General features: G+C 43.1%; 1 protein-coding gene across 4 annotated transcripts in view; it reads left to right on the top strand.

Annotated features, from left to right (window-relative positions):
• ERMP1 (endoplasmic reticulum metallopeptidase 1) overlaps positions 1–21,760 on the top strand; it is a 162,911-nt gene that overhangs the window by 125,608 nt on the left and 15,543 nt on the right. For 3 of the 4 annotated variants that reach the window (XM_063913990.1, XM_063913988.1, XM_063913989.1), the window contains exons 9-12: positions 8,059–8,233; positions 10,077–10,267; positions 13,140–13,292; positions 17,052–17,251. In XM_063913990.1, the coding sequence (XP_063770060.1) occupies positions 8,059–8,233; positions 10,077–10,267; positions 13,140–13,292; positions 17,052–17,251 (719 nt within the window). The remainder of the gene's footprint in view (positions 1–8,058; positions 8,234–10,076; positions 10,268–13,139; positions 13,293–17,051; positions 17,252–21,760) is intronic. The other variant, XR_010172095.1, reaches the window with a different exon arrangement.

Here is a 21,760-nt window from a genome sequence, read left to right as displayed (position 1 = left end):
TATTATGACTGAATAATTATGGTTGGTATCCTCTCATTGAATGTTAAAGGTTTAAACTCCCCCAACAAACGTAGATTAGCTCTATCCTCTTTCCATAAGTATAAAGCTGATATAGTCGCCTTACAAGAAACTCACTTTTCCTCCCACAACCCCCCTGTATTGAAAGACCACAGGTTCCCTATAGGATATTTTGCTAACGGCCCCTTTAAAAGAAATGGAGTAGCTCTGTTATTTAGAGATAATGTTCCTTTTACCCTCCACTCTCAAATTGCAGATAAAGCAGGCCGCTACTTGATTCTCACGGGTGTTCTGGAAAGTAAATCTGTCACTATAGTCTCACTATACGCACCTAATTCGAACCAGGTGGCCTTTATTCGGAAGCTATGCTTGCTTATCCAAAAGGTCCGGGTCGGCTCCCTAATCCTTCTAGGAGACTTTTTAACTTAGTACTAGATCCCAAACTAGATAAATCGTCCCAGCCCTCTTCAGCTACATCTAAAACCCGCCCTGGCCCCTCATTAGCGCTACGTAATGTGTTAGCGGAGTTCGACTTATGACATCTGGCGCATTCGCAACCCCTCCGGTAGAGACTACACGTTCTTTTCACCGGTTCACAATTCATATTCACGAATTGACCTTGTGTTATGTGATAAATGGACCTTACAGAATTCTGGTACGGTCGATATCCTACCTATCACCTGGTCCGACCACACACCGCTATATTGGAAATGGCACATTAATTCTGCTCCCATACCCCCTAGACCATGGCGATTATCTCCACATCTCTTGCACGACCCGTTGGCCCAAAAAATTATCTCTGACTCCATATCCCTTTATACAGACACTAACTCCCCCTCAGACACCACCTTGCCAAATTATTGGTGTGCGTTTTAAAGCGGTTGTCCGCGGTTCCGCTATTCAGGCTGGAGCTACGCTTAAAAAGCAAGCCAAACAACTCCAACTAGATCTGGAACAGAGACTGAAAATAGCTGAGGATAAGAATAAGAAGCACCCCACCCGGCTTTTGCGTAAGGAACTCTCTGACATTCGCAGCCAACTACAAAAACTCTTGGTTTTTAGAACCCAAGTGGTCCTCAATAGATTACGACAGAAATTCTATTTAGTGGGTAATAGACCTGGTAAAATGCTTGCTCGCAGACTTCGTGCCCAACGTGCTCGTAACAGAATTACATTTATTCTTTCCTCTGCAGGCTCTAAGCTTGCAAACCCTTTAGATATTGTTAACCAATTCGCAGACTACTATACTAAATTATACAATTTACATTCCGATCCCCTTACATTCCAGCCTACTCCTGACTCTATACAAGCGTTTCTTTCATCTGTCAACCTCCCCACTCTGACCCCCGATCAGTTAGATGCCTTAAATGCCCCTTGGACCGCACTAGAGGTCGAATCTGCGATTAAATCCCTCCCTAAGGATAAGGCCCCTGGCCCCGATGGGTTTATTAACGATTTCTATGCTTCCTTTACGGACTGTCTCTCTCCCACCTTAACTGCTCTGTTCAATGATATAACCAGTACTGGTGCCTTCCCTAAGGAAATGCTGGAGGCCCAGGTGGTAGCTATCCCCAAACCTGGGAAAGACCCTGCCCACTGCCACAACTACAGACCAATTGCATTGCTTAATAGTGATGTTAAGCTCTATGCTAAAATGATAGCATCCCGGCTTAGTGCTTATTTACCCTTGTTGATTCACCCTGATCAGGTTCGGTTTGTATCTGGAAGACAGGCCTCTGACAACACCCGCAGGGTCTTCAATCTGATAGATAGGGCCTCTGACACCGAGGGATTTTTGTTACTCTCATTGGATGCTGAGAAGGCGTTCGACAGATTGAATTGGCTATATATGCGCACTGTTTTAGTTAAATTTGGTTTTTCGGCCCAGATTCTGGCGTCAATCTTAGCATTATATACCCTACCGTCAGCGAGGGTATTTAGCAATGGATTCTTGTCGGACGCCTTCCCAATTACTAATGAAACCCGCCAAGGTTGCCCTCTCTCACCTTTGATATATGTTCTTGGCATTGAACCCCTGGCGGCTAAAATCAGATCGGATGCTGCATTCCCTGTCCTGACCCATGGGGGACTCTCCCATAAGTTATGTCTCTTTGCCGACGACGTTCTTCTCTTTGTATCTCGCCCCTCCTCCTCTCTACCGCATCTACACTCAATACTTCACGGCTTTAGCGAGGCCTCATACTATAAACTGAACACAACTAAAACTGACGCTTTACTTGTCCACTTATCTGATACACTCACGGCTGCTTTACGATCTCAATACTCGTACAACTGGAAACTTAACTCGCTTACATACCTTGGGATACATATTCCTTCTTCCTCCTCTACTGTTTTCGATTTAAATCTCCCTCCCCTTATACTCACTCTCAAGACCATGACATCCTCGTGGCTTTTGTATGAGATATCTTGGCTGGGTCGTTTATCTGCCTTTAAAATGTCCCTACTACCCAAACTTATGTATCTATTTCGCACCATACCTTATTCTTTCCCCAAACCTTATCTCGATAAATGCAGAGTTGTCTTGACAAAATACCTGTGGAAGTCGCACCCCCCAAAATTGGCACATGCTAGAATGATACTCCCTCGACACAGAGGAGGACTCGCACTGCCCGACCTGAGTCTATATCAAGAAGCTTGTATGCTTGCTCAACTGAAATTTTGGAACCCCTCCAACCCCGTGTTCTTGTGGGCCCACATTGAAGATGTCGGTTGCATAGGTTACCCCTTAGCAGATCTGTTGTGGACTCCTAAAGCCCTACGTCCCATCGACTTGGCCATCCTTCCCTCTACGGCTTCCTCTCTACGAATATGGGATAGTTTGATAAGTAAGCTCCCTGGCATTACTACCCCCTACACTGCCCTTTCACTTAAAGCTGTGAGTAAATTAATTCCCAATTTACATATCTCTGCGTGGAATGCTTGTAATATTTATACCCTCAGAGACTTATTAGATGGATCTGCCTTTCTTTCATTCGCCCAGTTGCACGATAAATTCTCCCTCCCGAGTACTGAACTATTTTCAAATTAGACACTGGTTTAAGAGCTTACCCATCGTACAAACCCCCCCCCCAGCTCTTTAGTACAGTCTATTCTATCCCGTTTGGTATTGCTTTCATCAACTAAAGATATTACTTATTGGTACAATACACTTATCTCATTGGTCCCATACCAAATGTCTAATGCCCAGAAGCGCTGGGAGAGGGACTTAGGTATTCCCATAGCAGAGACACAATGGGAGAAATTATATCGTTTAACATTCCGCATCTCACACTGTTTAAACCATTCAGAAATGCATGTTAAATTACTGAATAGATTATACCTGACCCCGGACAGACTGCACACATTTTGGCCTTTCTGCTCACCACTCTGTTGGAGAAATTGCGGAGAAATAGGGCATTTGTATCATATTTTCTGGTCATGTCACCTTCTCCAAACTTTCTGGGCAGAAGTATTTACGCTGATAAATAAAGTTTTATGTCTATCTTTAAGCCCATCCCCAGCTTTAGCTCTTCTACATATGTATCCCCTGGAGGTCTCAGCCTCCCAAAGGTACTTATTAGGACACATTTGTATAGCAGCAAGGGCAACCTTGGCCCAAGCCTGGAAACAAGCGGTAGTCCCCCCTGCTCTAAAAGTATTTCATAAAGTCCATTACCATTATACCATGGAAACTGAATATGTGCCTTATTCCCCCTCTGCTGCCTCCCCCATTATGCAATGGTTCCATTGGCATGAATACGTCACGGAGGGGGAAGGTTCTGCTCTCATATCACATCCAGGGAAGACGTCCCCCTTACAATTTAGCCTGAATGAGGAATCTGCTACTTCTTAAGTGTACCATCTCCCATACTTTCCTTTTTGGTATATACTGGCTGTTATGTCTATAATGCTATCAATTTCTTTCCCCCCTGATACTAGGGTCGGAGTTGGAAAATCCTATTGACCTAGCTCTGCACACTTTTATTTGTTAATATGGCTATGATACCTGAATACCTGTTTAGTTGCTATGTTACCTGTCTCATATGTATGTTTTATCTCATTGACGTGTACATCCCTCCCCACCCTTTCTTTTTTTCTGTACCCCCCCCCCCTTTCTTCTTTTTGCATTCGATATAAAATCCAATAAAAATTGATGTTAAAAAAAAAAATTTGTCAGGATCAAGTGATTTTATTTAAGCCTATTCGTAGTGCCGAAGCCGGACGGCTCAGTCAGACCGAATCTAAACCTGAAAACTCTGAATCTCTACCTGCAAAGGTTCAAGTTCAAGATGGAATCTCTGAGGGCAGTGATTTCCAGTCTGGAGGAAGGGGACTTCATGGTGTCAGTGGACATAAAAGATGCCTACTTACATGTTCCCATTTATCCTCCACATCAAGCTTATCTGAGATGCGCGATACAGGATTGTCATTACCAATTTCAGACGTTGCCGTTTGGACTCTCCACGGCACCGAGGGTGTTCACCAAGGTGATGGCGGAGATGATGGTCCTCCTTCAACAGAAAGGAGTCAATATCATAAATTCAAGTAAATAAATAAATAAAGTAAATAAAGTCAAGATCATAAATTTTCCAAAATCACAGTTGGAACTGACAACAAGATTGTCTTTTCTGGGGATGATACTGGACACAGAAGTACAGAGGGTATTTCTTCCAGTAGAAAAGGTTCTGAAAATCCAGAGAATGGTCAAACAAATTCTGAAACCAACATGAGTGTCGATTCATCAATGCATTCGGTTGTTGGGAAAGATGGTAGCGGCCTACGAGGCCATACAGTTTGGCCGATTCCATGCCAGAGTATTCCAGTGGGACCTGTTGGACAAGTGGTCCGGATCCCACCTTCACATGCACCAGAGGATAATCCTGTCATCCAAAGCCAGAATTTCGCTCCTGTGGTGGCTACACAGTTCTCGCCTACTAGAGGGACGCAAGTTCGGGATTCAGGACTGGGTCCTAGTAACCACGGATGCAAGTCTCTGAGGCTGGGGAGCAGTCACACAGGTGGAAAGCTTCCAAGGAAGATGGTCAAGTCAAGAAACTTGTCTTCACATAAACGTTCTGGAGTTGAGAGCCATTTACAATGGCCTTCTACAAGTGGTGCATCTTCTTCAAGATCAACCCGTACAGATCCAGTCGGACAATGTAACAGCAGTCGCGTACATAAACCGTCAGGGCGGAACGAAAAGCAGAGCGGTGATGGCAGAGGTGACTAAGATCCTCCTCTGGACAGAAAGACATGCAAGAGCTCTGTCAGCAATTTTCATTCCGGGAGTGGACAGCTGGGAAGCAGACTTCCTCAGCAGACACGATCTCCATCCAGGAGAATGGGGCCTCCACAAAGAAGTCTTCGCAAAGGTGACAGGTCTTTGGGGAGTTCCTCAAGTAGACATGATGGCATCTCGTCTCAACAAGAAACTTCAGAGATATTGTTCCAGGTCGAGAGACCCTCAAGCAATAGCAGTGGATGCACTAGTGACCCAGTGGGTGTTTCGGTCGGTGTGTGTCTTCCCTCCACTTCCACTAATACCAAAAGTTCTCAAGATCAGGCGGGTGTGGATGCGGGCCTACGATTGGGTTCAATCAAGGTCCAGATTTCGGCCTTGTGTGTTTTCTTTCAAAAACAATTGGCCTCCTTTTCAGAACTTCAGACCTCCGTGAAAGGGGTTCTGCACATCCAACCTCCATTTGTGCCTCCTGTGGCACCATGGGATCTTAACGTGGTGTTGCAGTTCCTTCAGTTGGATTGGTTTGAACCTCTCCAGGAGCTAGAATTGAAGTTTCTCACTTGGAAAGTGGTCATGCTGTTGGCCTTGGCATCCGCAAGAAGGGTGTCTGAGTTAGGGGCCTTGTCTTACAAGAGCCCTTACTTGATTTTCCATGAAGATAGGGCTGAGTTAAGAACTCGTCAGCAATTTCTTCCTAAGGTGGTTTCTTCTTTCCATATAGACCAACTTATTGTGGTGCCAGTGGCTACTGACACTTTAGCTGGTTTGAAGTCTCTGGATGTGGTCAGAGCTTTGAGAATTTATGTTGCAAGAACAGCTCGAATACGGAAAACAGAGGCTCTGTTTGTCCTGTATGTTCCCAACAAGATTGGGTGTCCTGCTTCTAAGCAGACCATTGCGCGCTGGATCAGAGGTACGATTCAGCACGCTCATTCCACGGCAGGATTGCCGATACCGAATTCGGTGCATGCCCATTCTACTAGAAAGGTGGGCTCATCCTGGGCAGCTGCCCGGGGGGTCTCGGCATTACAACTTTGCCGAGCAGCTACTTGGTCAGGAACAAACACGATTGCTAAGTTTTACAAGTTTGACACCTTGGCCGATGAGGACCTAAACTTTGGTCAATCGGTGCTGCAGGGTCATCCGCACTCTCCCGCCGGACGTATGAGAAAACAGAATTTTAATACCTACCGGTAAATCCTTTTCTCCTGGTCCGTAGAGGATGCTGGGCACCCAGCCCAGTGCGTTCTTTACCTGCAGTTATTATTTTGTTAAGTTGTTTCAGTACAGTTGCTGTAATGTTCATGCTCGTTGGCATGAGTTTTGTAGAATGCCATGTTGTGCGGCATGGTTGAAGTGTGAGCTGGTATGAATCTCACAGTTAATTTAAAAGTAAATCCTTTCCTCGAAATGTCCGTCTCCCTGGGCACAGTTCCTATACTGAGGTCTGGAGGAGGGGCATAGAGGGAGGAGCCAGTTCACACTCTGAAAAAGTCTTAAAGTGCCCATGGCTCCTGCAGAACCGTCATACCCCATGGTACTGAAGTGGACCCCAGCATCCTCTACGGACTAGGAGAAAAGGATTTACCGGTAGGTATTAAAATCCTGTTTTTGTTTTTTTCCCCCCTTAAATTGATCATCTTGGGGCCTGCATAAACAAGGAGACTTTCTTCCTCATGTAAATTGCACAGTAACTGCACACCTTTTTGGTTTTATTGACCGTTAAAAATGTTACTAAATCCAGGTACCAGACCAAACCCAATTACTAAGTCATGACCTGCTATTATGAGTGGTCAGCTGTGACCATCCAATTGCGTACAGTAGGTTGTATGGCTCTTACTGATCAATCAGCAACGTAACTGCTTAATGGAAGGGCTAATGGAGGAAACCATTTCCGCTCAGGGGCCAATGATCGAACAGCCAAAAGGCTACTTTAAATCCTCCAGTTGCCTTGTTGGTGTCAAGGAACTTGAAACAATAAAAAGTATTCCAAAGCTATTTAGGTCAGACATTAATGTTTTAATTTTCTTGATCTCTCACCCCTTTGCACGGTTGTCCAAGCACCGTCTTAGCTGTCTGTTCTCATTTCTTTATATCTCTACACAGTAGTTTGCAGTCTCGCCATATTTCTCCCATCAGATGCTGCAGCCATACTGTTTCTCCTCTTTTTTTTCTTCCTGTTTATTCTGCACATTGCTCCAGCTCTAAGCCACACATGCATAGGATTACCATACCATCCCTTTAAACCGGGACGATCATGGATTAGACAGGTTCTGTGGCTGATTAAAACCATGTGAAATGCAGACTTGAAGTTAGCAGCCACAGAACCTGTGTAAATTAGACGTTTCCCGGTTTAAAGGGATTGTATGGTAAGCCTACCTATGCCCATGTCTCTGCCACACTACATCAGGGGTGAGTAATGTGGCTCTGTTACTGTGACCTAAAGCTATGCCACATAATTTAGGAAGAGGACATTTGTGCCACTTGGAGCTTCACCTGCTGAATGACATCAAGCAGCCTGTGAGCAGTTTGATTTATTGCTTCAAGTTTTCTACATAGTATATAAACGTTGCATTATTCAGTATAGCATGGTAACCACTTGAGGTCTAAAATGACAGCTGGATTACTGCTCCCAAGGAAGCATTGTAAACCGAAAACAAATTCCTAGTATACGCAAGTATACCTGGCCAATAAAGCTGATTCTGATTTCCTAGTATATGCCATCTTACATGGTTGAGGGCTGGATGTTGGTCAGCAATTTTCATTTTTGATGTTTCTCTATTTTTCTCTTTTTCCAGAATACAAGTAGCCAGTATCTGGGAGATCTATTCTTTGATGTTTCTTTATTATCTTGGGGCATTCCAATGGTTCTCTTGACACAGAAGGGTCTGTGTTCTGCTTATTTCTTTGCCATGTGGGTGATTTTTCCATTGATCACAAAGCTGTTTGTGCAACGAGAATCTGTGCATCAAGGTACCACTCTCCATGCATTCACTCATCACTGGGGTTGTATCACTGAATGATAACAGAATGAGAGACTGCAGCTGGGAATTACACTTTTTTTTACATTCTTTTGATATAGCAAATGTTCTGATAGAGAGCATAGAGTGTAACATAACTGTTGTGATTCTCCATATGAGTAGGGGAAGCTCTGCAGGACTGAATCCCAAATATCTGGCCCTACAACTGCGAGCGGAGCATAAACTGACATGTTCTGCACACTTTATTTGTGCCAAAAGGTTGGTTCATTGGTTGATTTAAAATGATCACCAGTGTTGACCCACAGAGTACTAGTATATTTAGAAAATCTAACTTTAGTATATAAAATGTTAGATATCTGCACAAGTTCTATATCTGAAAGGGCATTCCATAGAAACACCAAGCAATGAAGGAGCTGTAATAATGGTTGCTATGCTGGTATGACCTTTGTACTTTGAAACATATCCGCTAATGTTAATTTAGATACGTAATGCAGATAAGTGAGAGTCCAGTAAGCATGTCACTGCAGGCATTTGTGTAGTCAGAAGAGTTAGGGTTAACTCTTCTGACTACACAAAGGGCCTCATTTGGAGTAGGCTACTATTGTGCGACCTGAACATAAATGTACAGCTTCAGGATCACAGCCTAATCTGTGTATTTTCAGTTTTACAACAATAAAATACATGCAACTTAGACACTGCAGACATATTTACAGTATCTTGACAGCCATGGGATGCTGGTACTTGTAGTTCTGCAAGTATAAGCATTTTGAAGCTATCAAGGGCTGCTATGCCTGCTAATTATATATGCTTCAAAAGGCATATCAGATGTAACTGCCTGAATTGGCACACACCCACTGTACATAACATGTGCTAGCACACGTTATGTACAGAGATCCATCTCTCCAGACAAAGGGAGCAGCAAGTGCTAGCTACGTGTTATTTAAAATTCTATTTTGTTTGCAAGCCACAGATGTACTTACATCCAACTCTAAGGGCTAGATTTATCAAAGCTTTGCGATAAAGTACCAACCAATCAGGTTCTAACTATCATTTTACAGGCTGTTTGACAAAAATGACAGGCGCTAATTTGGTTGGTACTTTAATCTCCAAGCTTTGATAAAGCTCTCCCTAAATCAGGCCCTAAGTGTCTTCCCCTAGGACTAGTAGATGTACTATAAATGTTCAATAGTCCTGTATCTGATTGGCAATGTTGGGAAGTGCCACAAATATCTGTGTGTGGCAATGGCGATACATATAGGCTATCCCCCACCCCAGTTATATCATGGTTTTAAGGGTTTTAGTATGATTTCCCCATGGATGGGATGCCAGCGGTCAGAATACCGACGGCGGCATCCCGTCCACCAGAATCCCGACAGCCCCCCCAGTAAGCCACTAACCCTCCCCGCTTGCTGCCTAATCCTCCCTCCCCGGTACCTAACCCTAAACCCCCTTCTAATAGCTAAACCTAGATATCCCCCCTTACCCCACAGCGGGATGTGAGCGCATCCCGCTGAAAGAAGGATCGGGATTCTGGGCGTCTGTATTTAGAAGCCGGGATCATAAGTCCTGTCTTGCTTTAGACGCCGGTGGACGGGATTCCAGCGTTGGTATTTCGAGTGCCGGGATCCCATCCATCAGGAAGTTGACTGCTTCCCGTTTTAAGAATCCAAAAGGAGGCCATCTTCGAATTCCCATTTTTGCATAGTCCAGTCCTTGGCATATAACTCTGTGAGGACCACCGTGTTTGTAGGGGTGTGCCCACGTTACAGTAGCAGTGAAATGTCACCTTGTACTCTGCTTCATTTCTTTCTTTCCTTCTATTTTCATGTCTATAGGTTCAGCCTATAAATACCTTGCAGTGTATCTGCTGGGATTATTCTTCCCGTATCTGCATACCATGTATCATGTATGGGCAGTGTTTGAGATGTTCACCCCTATTTTCGGCCGCAGTGGAACTGAAATTCCCCCAGATCTTGTGATGGCCGCCTTTCTTGCTGTATGCACAGTCACTCTGATGTCTTATTTTGTAAGTATAATTAATCCTGCAGTAGTCTTGGCTTTCTGCTGTAGCTGTTGTAACCTATCCGTATGGGTAACCCAACAATAGTAGTCCTTTTGGGGTGGTATTCATGTGACCGACGGTCGGGAGACCGACGGTCACATGACCTCCTGCAGCTTCCCGACACCCACTATCCCGATGGTCGGCATGCCGACCAACAGGGACTATTTCCACTCGTGGGTGTCCACGACACCCATAGAGTGGGAATAGAACCCGTGGCGACCGTAGGTCGCCACCAAGCCCGCAGCATGGCGAGCGCAGCGAGCCCGCAAGGGGCTTGCTGCACTCGCCTCTCCCTGCCGGGATCCCGGCGTCGGTATGCTGCCGGGATCCCGGCGTCTGTATGCTGCCGGGATCCCGGCGTCGGTATGCTGCCGGGATCCCGGCGTCTGTATGCTGCCGGGATCCCGGCGTCGGTATGCTGCCGGGATCCCGGCGTCGGTATGCTGCCGGGATCCCGGCGTCGGTATGCTGCCGGGATCCCGGCGTCGGTATGCTGCCGGGATCCCGGCGTCGGTATGCTGCCGGGATCCCGGCGTCGGTATGCTGCCGGGATCCCGGCGTCTGTAAGCTGACCGGCGGTCAGGAGACCGCCGGTCAGCCATACTACAACTGTCCTTTTGTAGCACGCCTTCTGTTTTCATCAGCACTGCATGTTCGGTCTGTCCTCCCATAGGCTATAAGAAAAGGCAACTGATAATAAAGGGGTTAGGATATGTCCCTGCGCACAAATGCCGCCAACCCAAGGTCTATCCTAGTGTGTCACCTAACACACTAAATGATGCTAGAAAAAGGGTATATTAGAATAATCCCTAGGTGGCGCAAATGGTAAAAAGTCCAAAGAAATTACCCGTGTGGGCTAAAGTCCGTTCCTTTTCATACAAGCGAGTTCATATGTAAATCCGTCGTCCAAAGATGGTGTATGAAAAAAAACACAATATATACACAAATGTTCAGTAACAGTCTCTGTGGGTATTCGAGGGATAAAATGTACACCCAGGTTCCTTCAACTATTCAGTACTTGGGATGTGCAGTTCTACTCTAAAGGTCCACCTCAGTGATTCGCATAAATGTACTGCTTACATGCGCTTACTTCTAAAACAATTGTATAAATCACATCAAGGTTTCTTTCACCCATACGAATGTAGTATCCAAAATAATCAAGCACCCACGAGTATATCTCTAGATATATAGGATGCTCACGTGTATGCTTACTTCAAGGTGCAGTGTACTTTCACATCAAAGGTTTCTTTCGATGTTTTCCGCTGTCTTCCTCCTCTATTCCTTCAATTTTACTTCATGCTCAGTGAAAAGCACAAAAAAAAACGAAGGAATGTATGAGGGTACGAAAGATTTTTAATAAAATAATTTAAAACAGATATTCGTCACAATAAGTTCTTATAATTGGACAAATGACAATAATATCATGACCAGATAGTGCAAGAAAGTATTCAGCTTCCACATGCTCCACCACCAACGCGTTTCTACTGTATGTTGATAAAGACTTACATACAGTAGAAACGCGTTGGTGGTGGAGCATGTGGAAGCTGAATACTTTCTACCAGTGAATTCAACGATACAACGGTGAGAATACCCGGGTTTTCCATCTTTTTTTTTTCTCACGTTGAGGAGTTGCACTATCTGGTCATGATATTATTGTCATTTGTCCAATTATAAGAACTTATTGTGACGAATATCTGTTTTAAATTATTTTATTAAACATCTTTCGTACCCTCATACATTCCTTCGTTTTTTTTGTGCTTTTCACTGAGCATGAAGTAAAATTGAAGGAATAGAGGAGGAAGACAGCGGAAAACATCGAAAGAAACCTTTGATGTGAAAGTACACTGCACCTTGAAGTAAGCATACACGTGAGCATCCTATATATCTAGAGATATACTCGTGGGTGCTTGATTATTTTGGATACTACATTCGTATGGGTGAAAGAAACCTTGATGTGATTTATACAATTATTTTAGAAGTAAGCGCATGTAAGCAGTACATTTATGCGAATCACTGAGGTGGACCTTACGAGTAGAACTGCACATCCCAAGTACTGAATAGTTGAAGGAACCTGGGTGTACATTTTATCCCTCGAATACCCACAGAGACTGTTACTGAACATTTGTGTATATATTGTGTTTTTTTTCATACACCATCTTTGGACGACGGATTTACATATGAACTCGCTTGTATGAAAAGGAACGGACTTTAGCCCACACGGGTAATTTCTTTGGACTTTTTACCATTTGCGCCACCTAGGGATTATTCTAATATACCCTTTTTCTATAAGAAAAGGCAGCCTAAAGAAGTAACTTATACTCACACCATACATTGCAGCTTTTCTCATTTCTATGGCCTATTCATTACAATTGCAAATTAACTTACCATGCAAATGAATAGAAAAGCTCTGTACATACAGTATATAACTGATATGTACAAACCCCTTCAGGGGTTAACCCCTAATTCCCCATAGTCATCTAGCCTGGCTGGTTCCCACCATACCAGGGAGAACACGAGCACTGGTCCCTTCCATAGTGGGAAAACAATCCGTTCTGGTCAAAGCAAGTCCGTTATATCTGTGGGAAATGGGGTTACAGGGAACTCTCCTTCATCAGAATCCACCAGCCCTATGCAGAGAAGCCCTTTGGCTCTTCCAGGCTTTTGTGTGCTGCTGTTAGAGAGCAGATTGGGCTTTTTATATCCATTTGTAGATTGCCCTAATTACTGAAGCTCAAATGCAGTGTGTTCTCATTAATTGTAGTAAAATTAATTTTGAAAATGAAATCCACTTTGCAAAGTATATTTGTAAAAAAAAATTTTTGTTTGTTTCTTTTAGATCAAATTCATTTATCTTGTCAAGAGCACCAAAACACTTATGACCTGGTTGGCTATTGTGTCTGGTGTGACATTCGTCCTTGTATGCAGTGGTCTGTTCTTTCCTTACAGTGCAAGTATGGATAGCCCCAAGCCAAAGCGGATCTTCCTGCAGGTAATTTTACTTTATATACAAATTTTACTTTTGTGGAGACAGAATGTGTCGGGATGGTCTTAACTGGCGCTGAGCTGCTTAGGTGTAACAGATTTCTAAATAAATGTCACCACATTTAAAACAAGAAATAGAAAACCAGCAATTTGAAACACTGTCAAACACCACTAGCGCTAAGATAAAATATCACCATAACATCCCTTTAGGGCTGAGTGACGAATCCTTTTTCTCTCAGGTGTGTCTCCCGTTCAAGTAGACAATATCGGATTCTCAGATGTGGATGTCATAAAAAAGATAAAGTAGACAACCAATGTGTAGTATGTAATATCACAGCCTAATGGTATACATGTGATGTCTTAAGGTGGATGAAGTAGATTCAGAGCGTACCCCACTCACACTGAAAGTGGAAGTTTCAAACGTATCAAGGTTTCTTTTATGGTAGTATCCTTCATTTATTCATATAGCAACCGGTGTATCAAGGAATAGGGTCACACACAGACTTAATTGTGATAAAACTCTTGTAGCAGACAGGAGATGCGTACCCCAACACTCACACTTTGTAGGTGGGCTGTAAACATATAAAGGTATCTTTCTCTCCTTCAAGGGTAAGTTGAAACAAGTGCGTACCACAACTCACAATCTGAGGAACTATATGACTCCTATCAAGGTATCTTTCAATTTTCGTATGAAGATAACCACTGGAAAGTTCTAGTGTAGTCTCCCGGCGTAAGTCATAAAGAAATGGAAACAAACCAATGTGTGTCCAATTGCATCTATCAAGCACTTAAAATGTATCACAATTTCCTCCTAGTATGATATCCACAGGTTTCAGACACCCTTCAGCACATATGAGCTAATGCGTACCCAGACACTCACACTCTGAAGGTGGGTGGTAACCATATAAAGGTATCTTTTGTTCCTCCCAGCGTAATTAATGGTAGTTAATGTTGCGTACCCTGACTCACAATTTGATGTGTTTGGAGGACTCCTATAAAGGTATCTTTAGGCTTCAGGTGACCCATGCAGCTTAAGTATTCAGATCATGTATTTCTCCGTTAACCCCCCAAAAAAGAAAAAATATAAATGCTCTTACCACAATGAGTAAAATAAAGGGGTTACAGATTTTATTTAACAATACATGCCATAAAATATAAGCAGGGACAACCATGCACAATAGTGCACTGGGTATATACACATAGATAAAAACGGCAAAGAGAGATGACACACTCTTGCGAAAAAAAAACAAAAACACTTATCTTAAAAAATAAAACCACAAAATATGAGCTAAAAAGATCCGGATAAAAAAAGCTACTCGCACTCCTGTAAATCGACGCGTTTCAGCCCACATCTGGGCCTTTATCAAGCTTTTTTATCCGGATCTTTTTATCTCATATTTTGTTGTTTTATTTTTTTAAGAGAAGTTTTTTTTTTTTTTTTTTTTTCGCAAGAGTGTGTCATCTCTCTTTACCGTTTTTATCTATGTGTATATACCCAGTGCACTATTGTGCATGGTTGTCCCTGCTTATATTTTATGGCATGTATTGTTAAATAAAATCTGTAACCCCTTTCTTTTACTCATTGTGGTAAGAGCATTTATATTTTTTCTTTTTTTTTGGGGTTAACGGAGAAATACATGATCTGAATACTTAAGCTGCATGGGTCACCTGAAGCCTAAAGATACCTTTATAGGAGTCCTCCAAACACATCAAATTGTGAGTCAGGGTACGCAACATTAACTACCATTAATTACGCTGGGAGGAACAAAAGATACCTTTATATGGTTACCACCCACCTTCAGAGTGTGAGTGTCAGGGTACGCATTAGCTCATATGTGCTGAAGGGTGTCTGAAACCTGTGGATATCATACTAGGAGGAAATTGCGATACATTTTAAGTGCTTGATAGATGCAATTGGACACGCATTGGTTTGTTTCCATTTCTTTATGACTTACGCCGGGAGACTACACTAGAACTTTCCAGTGGTTATCTTCATACGAAAATTGAAAGATACCTTGATAGGAGTCATATAGTTCCTCAGATTGTGAGTTGTGGTACGCACTTGTTTCAACTTACCCTTGAAGGAGAGAAAGATACCTTTATATGTTTACAGCCCACCTACAAAGTGTGAGTGTTGGGGTACGCATCTCCTGTCTGCCACAAGAGTTTTATCACAATTAAGTCTGTGTGTGACCCTATTCCTTGATACACCGGTTGCTATATGAATAAATGAAGGATACTACCATAAAAGAAACCTTGATACGTTTGAAACTTCCACTTTCAGTGTGAGTGGGGTACGCTCTGAATCTACTTCATCCACCTTAAGACATCACATGTATACCATTAGGCTGTGATATTACATACTACACATTGGTTGTCTACTTTATCTTTTTTATGACATCCACATCTGAGAATCCGATATTGTCTACTTGAACGGGAGACACACCTGAGAGAAAAAGGATTCGTCACTCAGCCCTAAAGGGATGTTATGGTGATATTTTATCTTAGCGCTAGTGGTGTTTGACAGTGTTTCAAATTGCTGGTTTTCTACTACAAATTTTACTTTATTTACACCGCACTGTAAAGGTGTAGCCTCAGACTTTTACGCTGGGAGCTATTCAATTTCAAGCGGCCCTTTTCCTTATGCGGTACATCTGTGGCAGTGTTACATTTTGTCAGGGATTTTCAATTTAGTTTTAGTCTTAGTCACTTTCCTAAAATTTGACTAAATTAAATGTCACATTTTAGTCAAATTTTTTAATTTTGTTTTAGTCAGTGGATTTTGACAAATATTTTCGGCTAATTTTAGTCATTGATTTAGTCATAGCTTTGCAATTTAATGATACTGTAATGGATTTTGCTGAAGATCACTTCTCGATCATTCCCTTGAATACTTTGTATACTTTTCACTTTGTGTTTAGTAATCTAGGTATCAAACAAGTACAACACAAATGCTATTTCCTTCACAGCAGGTCACTTATTTTCTACAAATATCAATTTAAGAATCCTTTTTTTATTTTTATTTATTAACAAAAATGTAAATTTAAATAATCAAAGAAAAATACAATTTGCCTGATACAAGTAAGTAGTACAGTACTAGTCTACTGCAAAATAAAATGAAGCTGTAAGGGAATGAGTGATTCTCATGACAAAGAGTTGTTGCGTAGCCACAGTGCAAGTAAATCTAGGGCCAGAGAGGATGGATAAACCTGTATAAAATACAGTATTATTAAAGAATCAAAAAAATCAATCATTCGAAAAATGTGGCGTCCTGACGAAAATGATACAGAATTTTCGTCTAGTCAATTTTAGTCATGACAACATGGACGAATATTTAGTCAACATTTCCGTTATTAAGAAATTCCTATTTTCGTTATTACATTTTAGTCACAGAAAAAACCTTTGTCGACGAATAGTTTTCGTCTACGAAATTAACACTGATCTGTGGCTAATGTACATTAACCCAAATGTTCTGGTACCAGTACCCAGAGCTTTGGTTAATGCATTAAGGGCAGAAATCCGAACTTAAGGCAGATTTCTGTTAGATCCTCAGGAGGAGGTGGATAGAAATCAGTATAAATGCAGCCTGTGGGCTGTACTTGAATAGCCCCGGACACTGCATTGTGGATAATTTTAACTTCAAGGCCAACTGAATTCAGCCTTATGTGGGATAACACTTGATTCATCTGAAACGTAAATCCTTGACCATTTAATAGCAGTAAGAATATTGTATGCCTTTTGTATAATTATATGTAATATTTTTCAGCACACAACACGGACTTTACACAACTTGAATGGAGAGGTGATAAAGAGAGATTCTGGGATATGGGTAAATTGCTTTGATTACAGTGGATTATTACACATCACGCCTCATATACCTGAATTAAATGACACTGTCAGAGCCCCGTGTGTTGACGGTCCATACTGTGGATTCCCATGGTTTTTGCCTGTTCATTTTTTGATCAGGTGAGTGCTTCAGCAAGTGTAGGTGGTCACATGGCCACTAGGTTGTCATCTGGTTATGTTTAATCATATTTATGCAACATACAAGCTTTTTTTATCTTTGGTATATGCATTTTTAGTTTGTACAAATGTTAATATTGTATACTAGCGACCCACCCCGCCTACGCATAAGAGCAATTTTGAATTTACGGTGATAGCCTTTTAGAAGACTTCCAAAATAACAGGTGTAGGGGTCTAGGACACTGACAGCCACAAAACTCCTGCTCTTAACACCCACTATTAATAAAAATAGCAGGCAGATCCAGGGATATATCAGTTGATGAACGGGGACCACCTCAAGCTGAGTGCAGTCACGCCAGCACCCACTGCAGCATCAACCCTCCATTATCAGACTGTGGCTCCTCTGCGCCATGTCACAAAGCAGGGAGCAGTGTCCAGGAGGAGGATGCCAGCGGGACCTCCGTGCTTAGGTCACCTACTTGTTGGGTAGGAGTAACACTGTAAAGGTGTGTGATTTATTTATCCTGTCTAAGAGAGGCAAGGGTGTGGAGGATACACTCTCCACAGCAGCACCAACACTCATTTCATGTTTGTCTTGCAAAGCTGGGTTAACCTCTTAGGATCTGGTTCAAAATGGATTATGTGAAAAAAAATTTAGCTTTCACCAAAGCCTCTTAAATAATCCGAGGCAGGCAAGTTGAACCCCCATGGGCTACTTTTGTACAGGCATTATCCAGTAAAGCTGAGCGGATAATGCCAGCTCCTATACCAGGTTTAGGTTACCTTATCAACCCTTACATGCAACATTCCAGCTAGGGGTATCACATCCAGTACAGGAATCGGCAGCCTCTCAACAGAAACAGGCTGAAAGACCGGTGGTAAGTAAATCACATAGAATGGAAACAACATCTTCACAGTCTACACGTTTCAGATGAGGACTCGTCCGAGGATGAAGACTCATCGCACTTCGGGTCTGCATACAGAGACGAGGAGGATTGCCTCAGCTCAGTGGACATACCTGAGCTAATTAGTGCTATGAAAGCCATTCTATCCTTAGAGGAGGCAGAGAGCCTTTGTTAATTTCTAAGGCCCCTGTGTTTAAACATCCCAAAACAGGACTGAGTTTCCTGGGTCAAAACAGCTTGTGTACACCATTGAATATATGCTTGCAATATTCAGTGATAAATGCGAGCTGAGGAAGGGTTCCTTGCTCTGAGCATTGTTTGAATTACCTGCTGTGATAATCCTCTTGCTTTCAGGATGGAAGTCTCAAAAGCCACACCGTCAAAGACAATTGATCCAGGTGCTTGTGATAGCAAGGACCCTGAGACAGTAGATCTGGACATTGAGGGAGTAGGAATGGAGCATCCACCGAAAGCCTCTGCAGATCGGTCTACCAGAGTCTTCTGGGCCAAGCTGGGGCTATTAGTATCACGGCGCCCCTTCCTTGTTTCGCATCACTTTGGGTAACAGGGCAATTGGTGGAACCACATAGGCCAGACGAAAATCCCATCTCACTGACAGGGCATCCACAAAAATCGCTTTGGGGTGGTCTACGGGTGACTTCCTTGAGAGTGCAAGTGTCAGTATTGACTGTATGGTTCCAATAGAAAACTGCTAACCTACAAGATGTGCGCACTTTTTTCCAGGGATTGCTGCACATTCAACCTCCTTTTGTTCTTCTTACAGTGCCTAGGGATTTAAGTTTAGTCCTAAAGACCCTTCAGCTTGCCCCATTTGAACCACTAAAACGAGTGGATCTTAAATGGTTGACAGCTAAAGTTCTCTTTCTACTGGCTTATTGCTTCAGCTAGAAGAGTTTCACATTTAGGGGCTTTGTCATCCTCCTTTTCTTTTTCTTTTTTTCTTTTTTTATCCAGATAGAGCAGGCCTCAGAACCAAATTTGGGTATTCTCCTAAAGTGGTGTCTAAATTCCACCTTAACGAAGAAATTGTAGTCCCGGCCTTCTAAGGGCCGGAACTTTCTGCGGGAGAAGCATCGTTGGACATAGTCTGTGCCTTAAGGGTCTTCGTGGATCGTACCAGTGCCATCAGAAAAACAGACACACTCTTCCTTCTCTACGGATTTCACAAGAGAGGATGGCCTGCTGATGAGCAAACACTGGCGAGATGGCTTCGGATAACAATTTCAGAATCATATTGTCAAGCTGATCTCCCTGTTCCGACTAATGTCTCTGCTCACTCTACTCGTATGGTAGGTCCCTCATGGGCAGCACAACGTGGTGCTTCAGCAGAACAGATATATAATGCAGCCACATGGTCTTCCATTAACACATTCATTAGACATTATGGGGTAAGTGCAATTGCTGTCGAATTCCCGAAAATGTCGAAAAACTGGACATTTTCGCCAAAAAAAAAAAATTCGACAATGCAATTCAGTACATTTTTCGTCAAAAAAACGGACTTTCAAAATTCGACTTTTTGAAATTCGACATTTGTCAAATTCGACATTTCTGCAATGGTACAAATGCGGCAATTCGACAAAAGTATATTCAATTGAAGATTGTAAATTCGACAACAGTGCTTTTAGACAGTAAATTCGTCATTTTCAATCCGCCACACTTTGCTGGCGGAATCTAATAAAATTTTTTAAAAACATGTTTTTTTTTGTGTTTTTTTTTTATTGGTAATAGCATATCTATTTATATTAGAAGGGATTAGGTACTTGGTCTGTCTATTTTGGAGGCACAAGTATTATTTATATATTTTTAAAAATATTATTATTTTTTTTTAAATGGAATGGTAAAAATCAGAAAAAAAAATGCGTGGGGTCCCCCCTCCTAAGCATAACCAGCCTCTGGCTCTTCGAGCCGGTCCTGGTTCTTAAAATCCGGGGTAAAAACTGACATGGGATCCCCCGTATTTTCTTTTTCATCCACTAGGGGTCACTGGAGTACTCTTGGGATATGGACGGTGTTAGCAAGGACTGGGCACTGAATATTCAAATTTCAGTAACTCTCCTCCCCTCCATACTCCCAGAATACCAGTGTTTTTTCGGTGCTCACATGGACAGGAAGCACAAGTGTGGACCTCCAGAGGGGGACATACATTTTTTACTTTTAAACATTTTTGTTTTTCTTTTTTATACATTACAATCCCTTCCAAGCTTACACAAAAGCTCTGGGTACGGGATTATAGAAGCTGCTGCGTGCAGCTCTTGGCGTGTCGGGCCTCACAAAGGAGCCCCCTCACAGCCACAAGCAGCTCAGCTAACAACAGCTGAGACTGCAGAAAGGACTGGACGGCGCTTGCTGGAAGAAGCCCCGTCAGAGTCCAAGTACATCAGCTACCTTCAGCTGAGAATGCAGAACGGAGCTTGCTGTAGAAGCCCCGTCAGAGCACAGGAACCCAGGTATTTATGACAGGGGCGGTCAGCTCACGCTGCCGCCCCGCCGTGTGGGGGTACTGCTATGTGCGTCGCCCGAGCCGCTGTTCCGTCCCCGCCACCGCTGTTATCAGCTCCCCTAGTCCTGGCGCCGCTAAGAGGGACGCGCTGGACGGCCGCTGCAAGCGCCGTTCTCAGCGCTCCCTGCCTGTAATGCAATCAGACCGCGGACAGCGTTCAGTGCTGCCGCGGTCTGTCCCTGTAACGGCCGGAGGCTCCGTCGCTTAGGGGAAGGTAACTGCTCCCTCAGACCGCGGACAGCGGTCACTGCTGCCGCGGTCTGTCTCAATAACGGTCGGCAGCTCAGCACTGCCAGCGCTCCCTGCACACACTAAGGGTAGCAGGGGGGGGAGGGGGGAGGGGATGCCGGCGCATCTGATCACTCAGACCGCAGACGGTGCACACAGCTGCCGCGGTCTGTCCCTCTAAAACAGCCCTCTACTAACTAGTGGGCTCATGCTGGGCAGTCAGGAGTTTCCCTGTCTCTATTACTTGTAGCGCAGCTGCAGGGGGGAGAGATTATGCCACAGCAGCAGCAATACACAGCCTATGCTAAAGAAGAGCTGCATTGTGTTATATATGCATTCGTGTAGCACTTGTTATACCATAGACAATGTTATACCATAGGAAATGTATATAAAATACTGTATGTATGTATATATGGTCATGTAACAAAATATGCTATATGTTCTTTGACTATAAGCACATGGCTGGAGGCCTTTTTAATCATACTTTCTGTTTCTTTTCCAGACCGTTCCTGTCCTACAACACTGCTCCACCGGATTGCGCAGGGGTGTTGGTAGGAATTTTTGCATCAGGTTTCTTATGGTCTGGCCACGTGCACTGCACTTTGACAATTTTACTGAGGTGGAATTGGTTTGTCTTTGTCTATTTATTTGTCTGGTTACATAATAAGTCAGTCACCAGCAAAGACGGAAAAGTTGTTTCACTACAATGTCTGTACCAGTGGGTTCCCGGTGAGGTCTACCACATGCACAGTATATTTTATACTCCCATTTCATCTCCTATTTTGCAAAGATAGTTTTCATTTGCCTTATAAATTCCCAGTTTCTGCTGTGTTGCAATCCTGACGATTCTATGCCAGG

The sequence above is a fragment of the Pseudophryne corroboree genome, chromosome 1, assembly GCF_028390025.1.
Source record: "Pseudophryne corroboree isolate aPseCor3 chromosome 1, aPseCor3.hap2, whole genome shotgun sequence".
Classification (NCBI taxonomy): domain Eukaryota; kingdom Metazoa; phylum Chordata; class Amphibia; order Anura; family Myobatrachidae; genus Pseudophryne; species Pseudophryne corroboree.
Note: the sequence above shows the minus strand (reverse complement) of the source record. Positions and strands in the feature narration are given on the sequence as shown.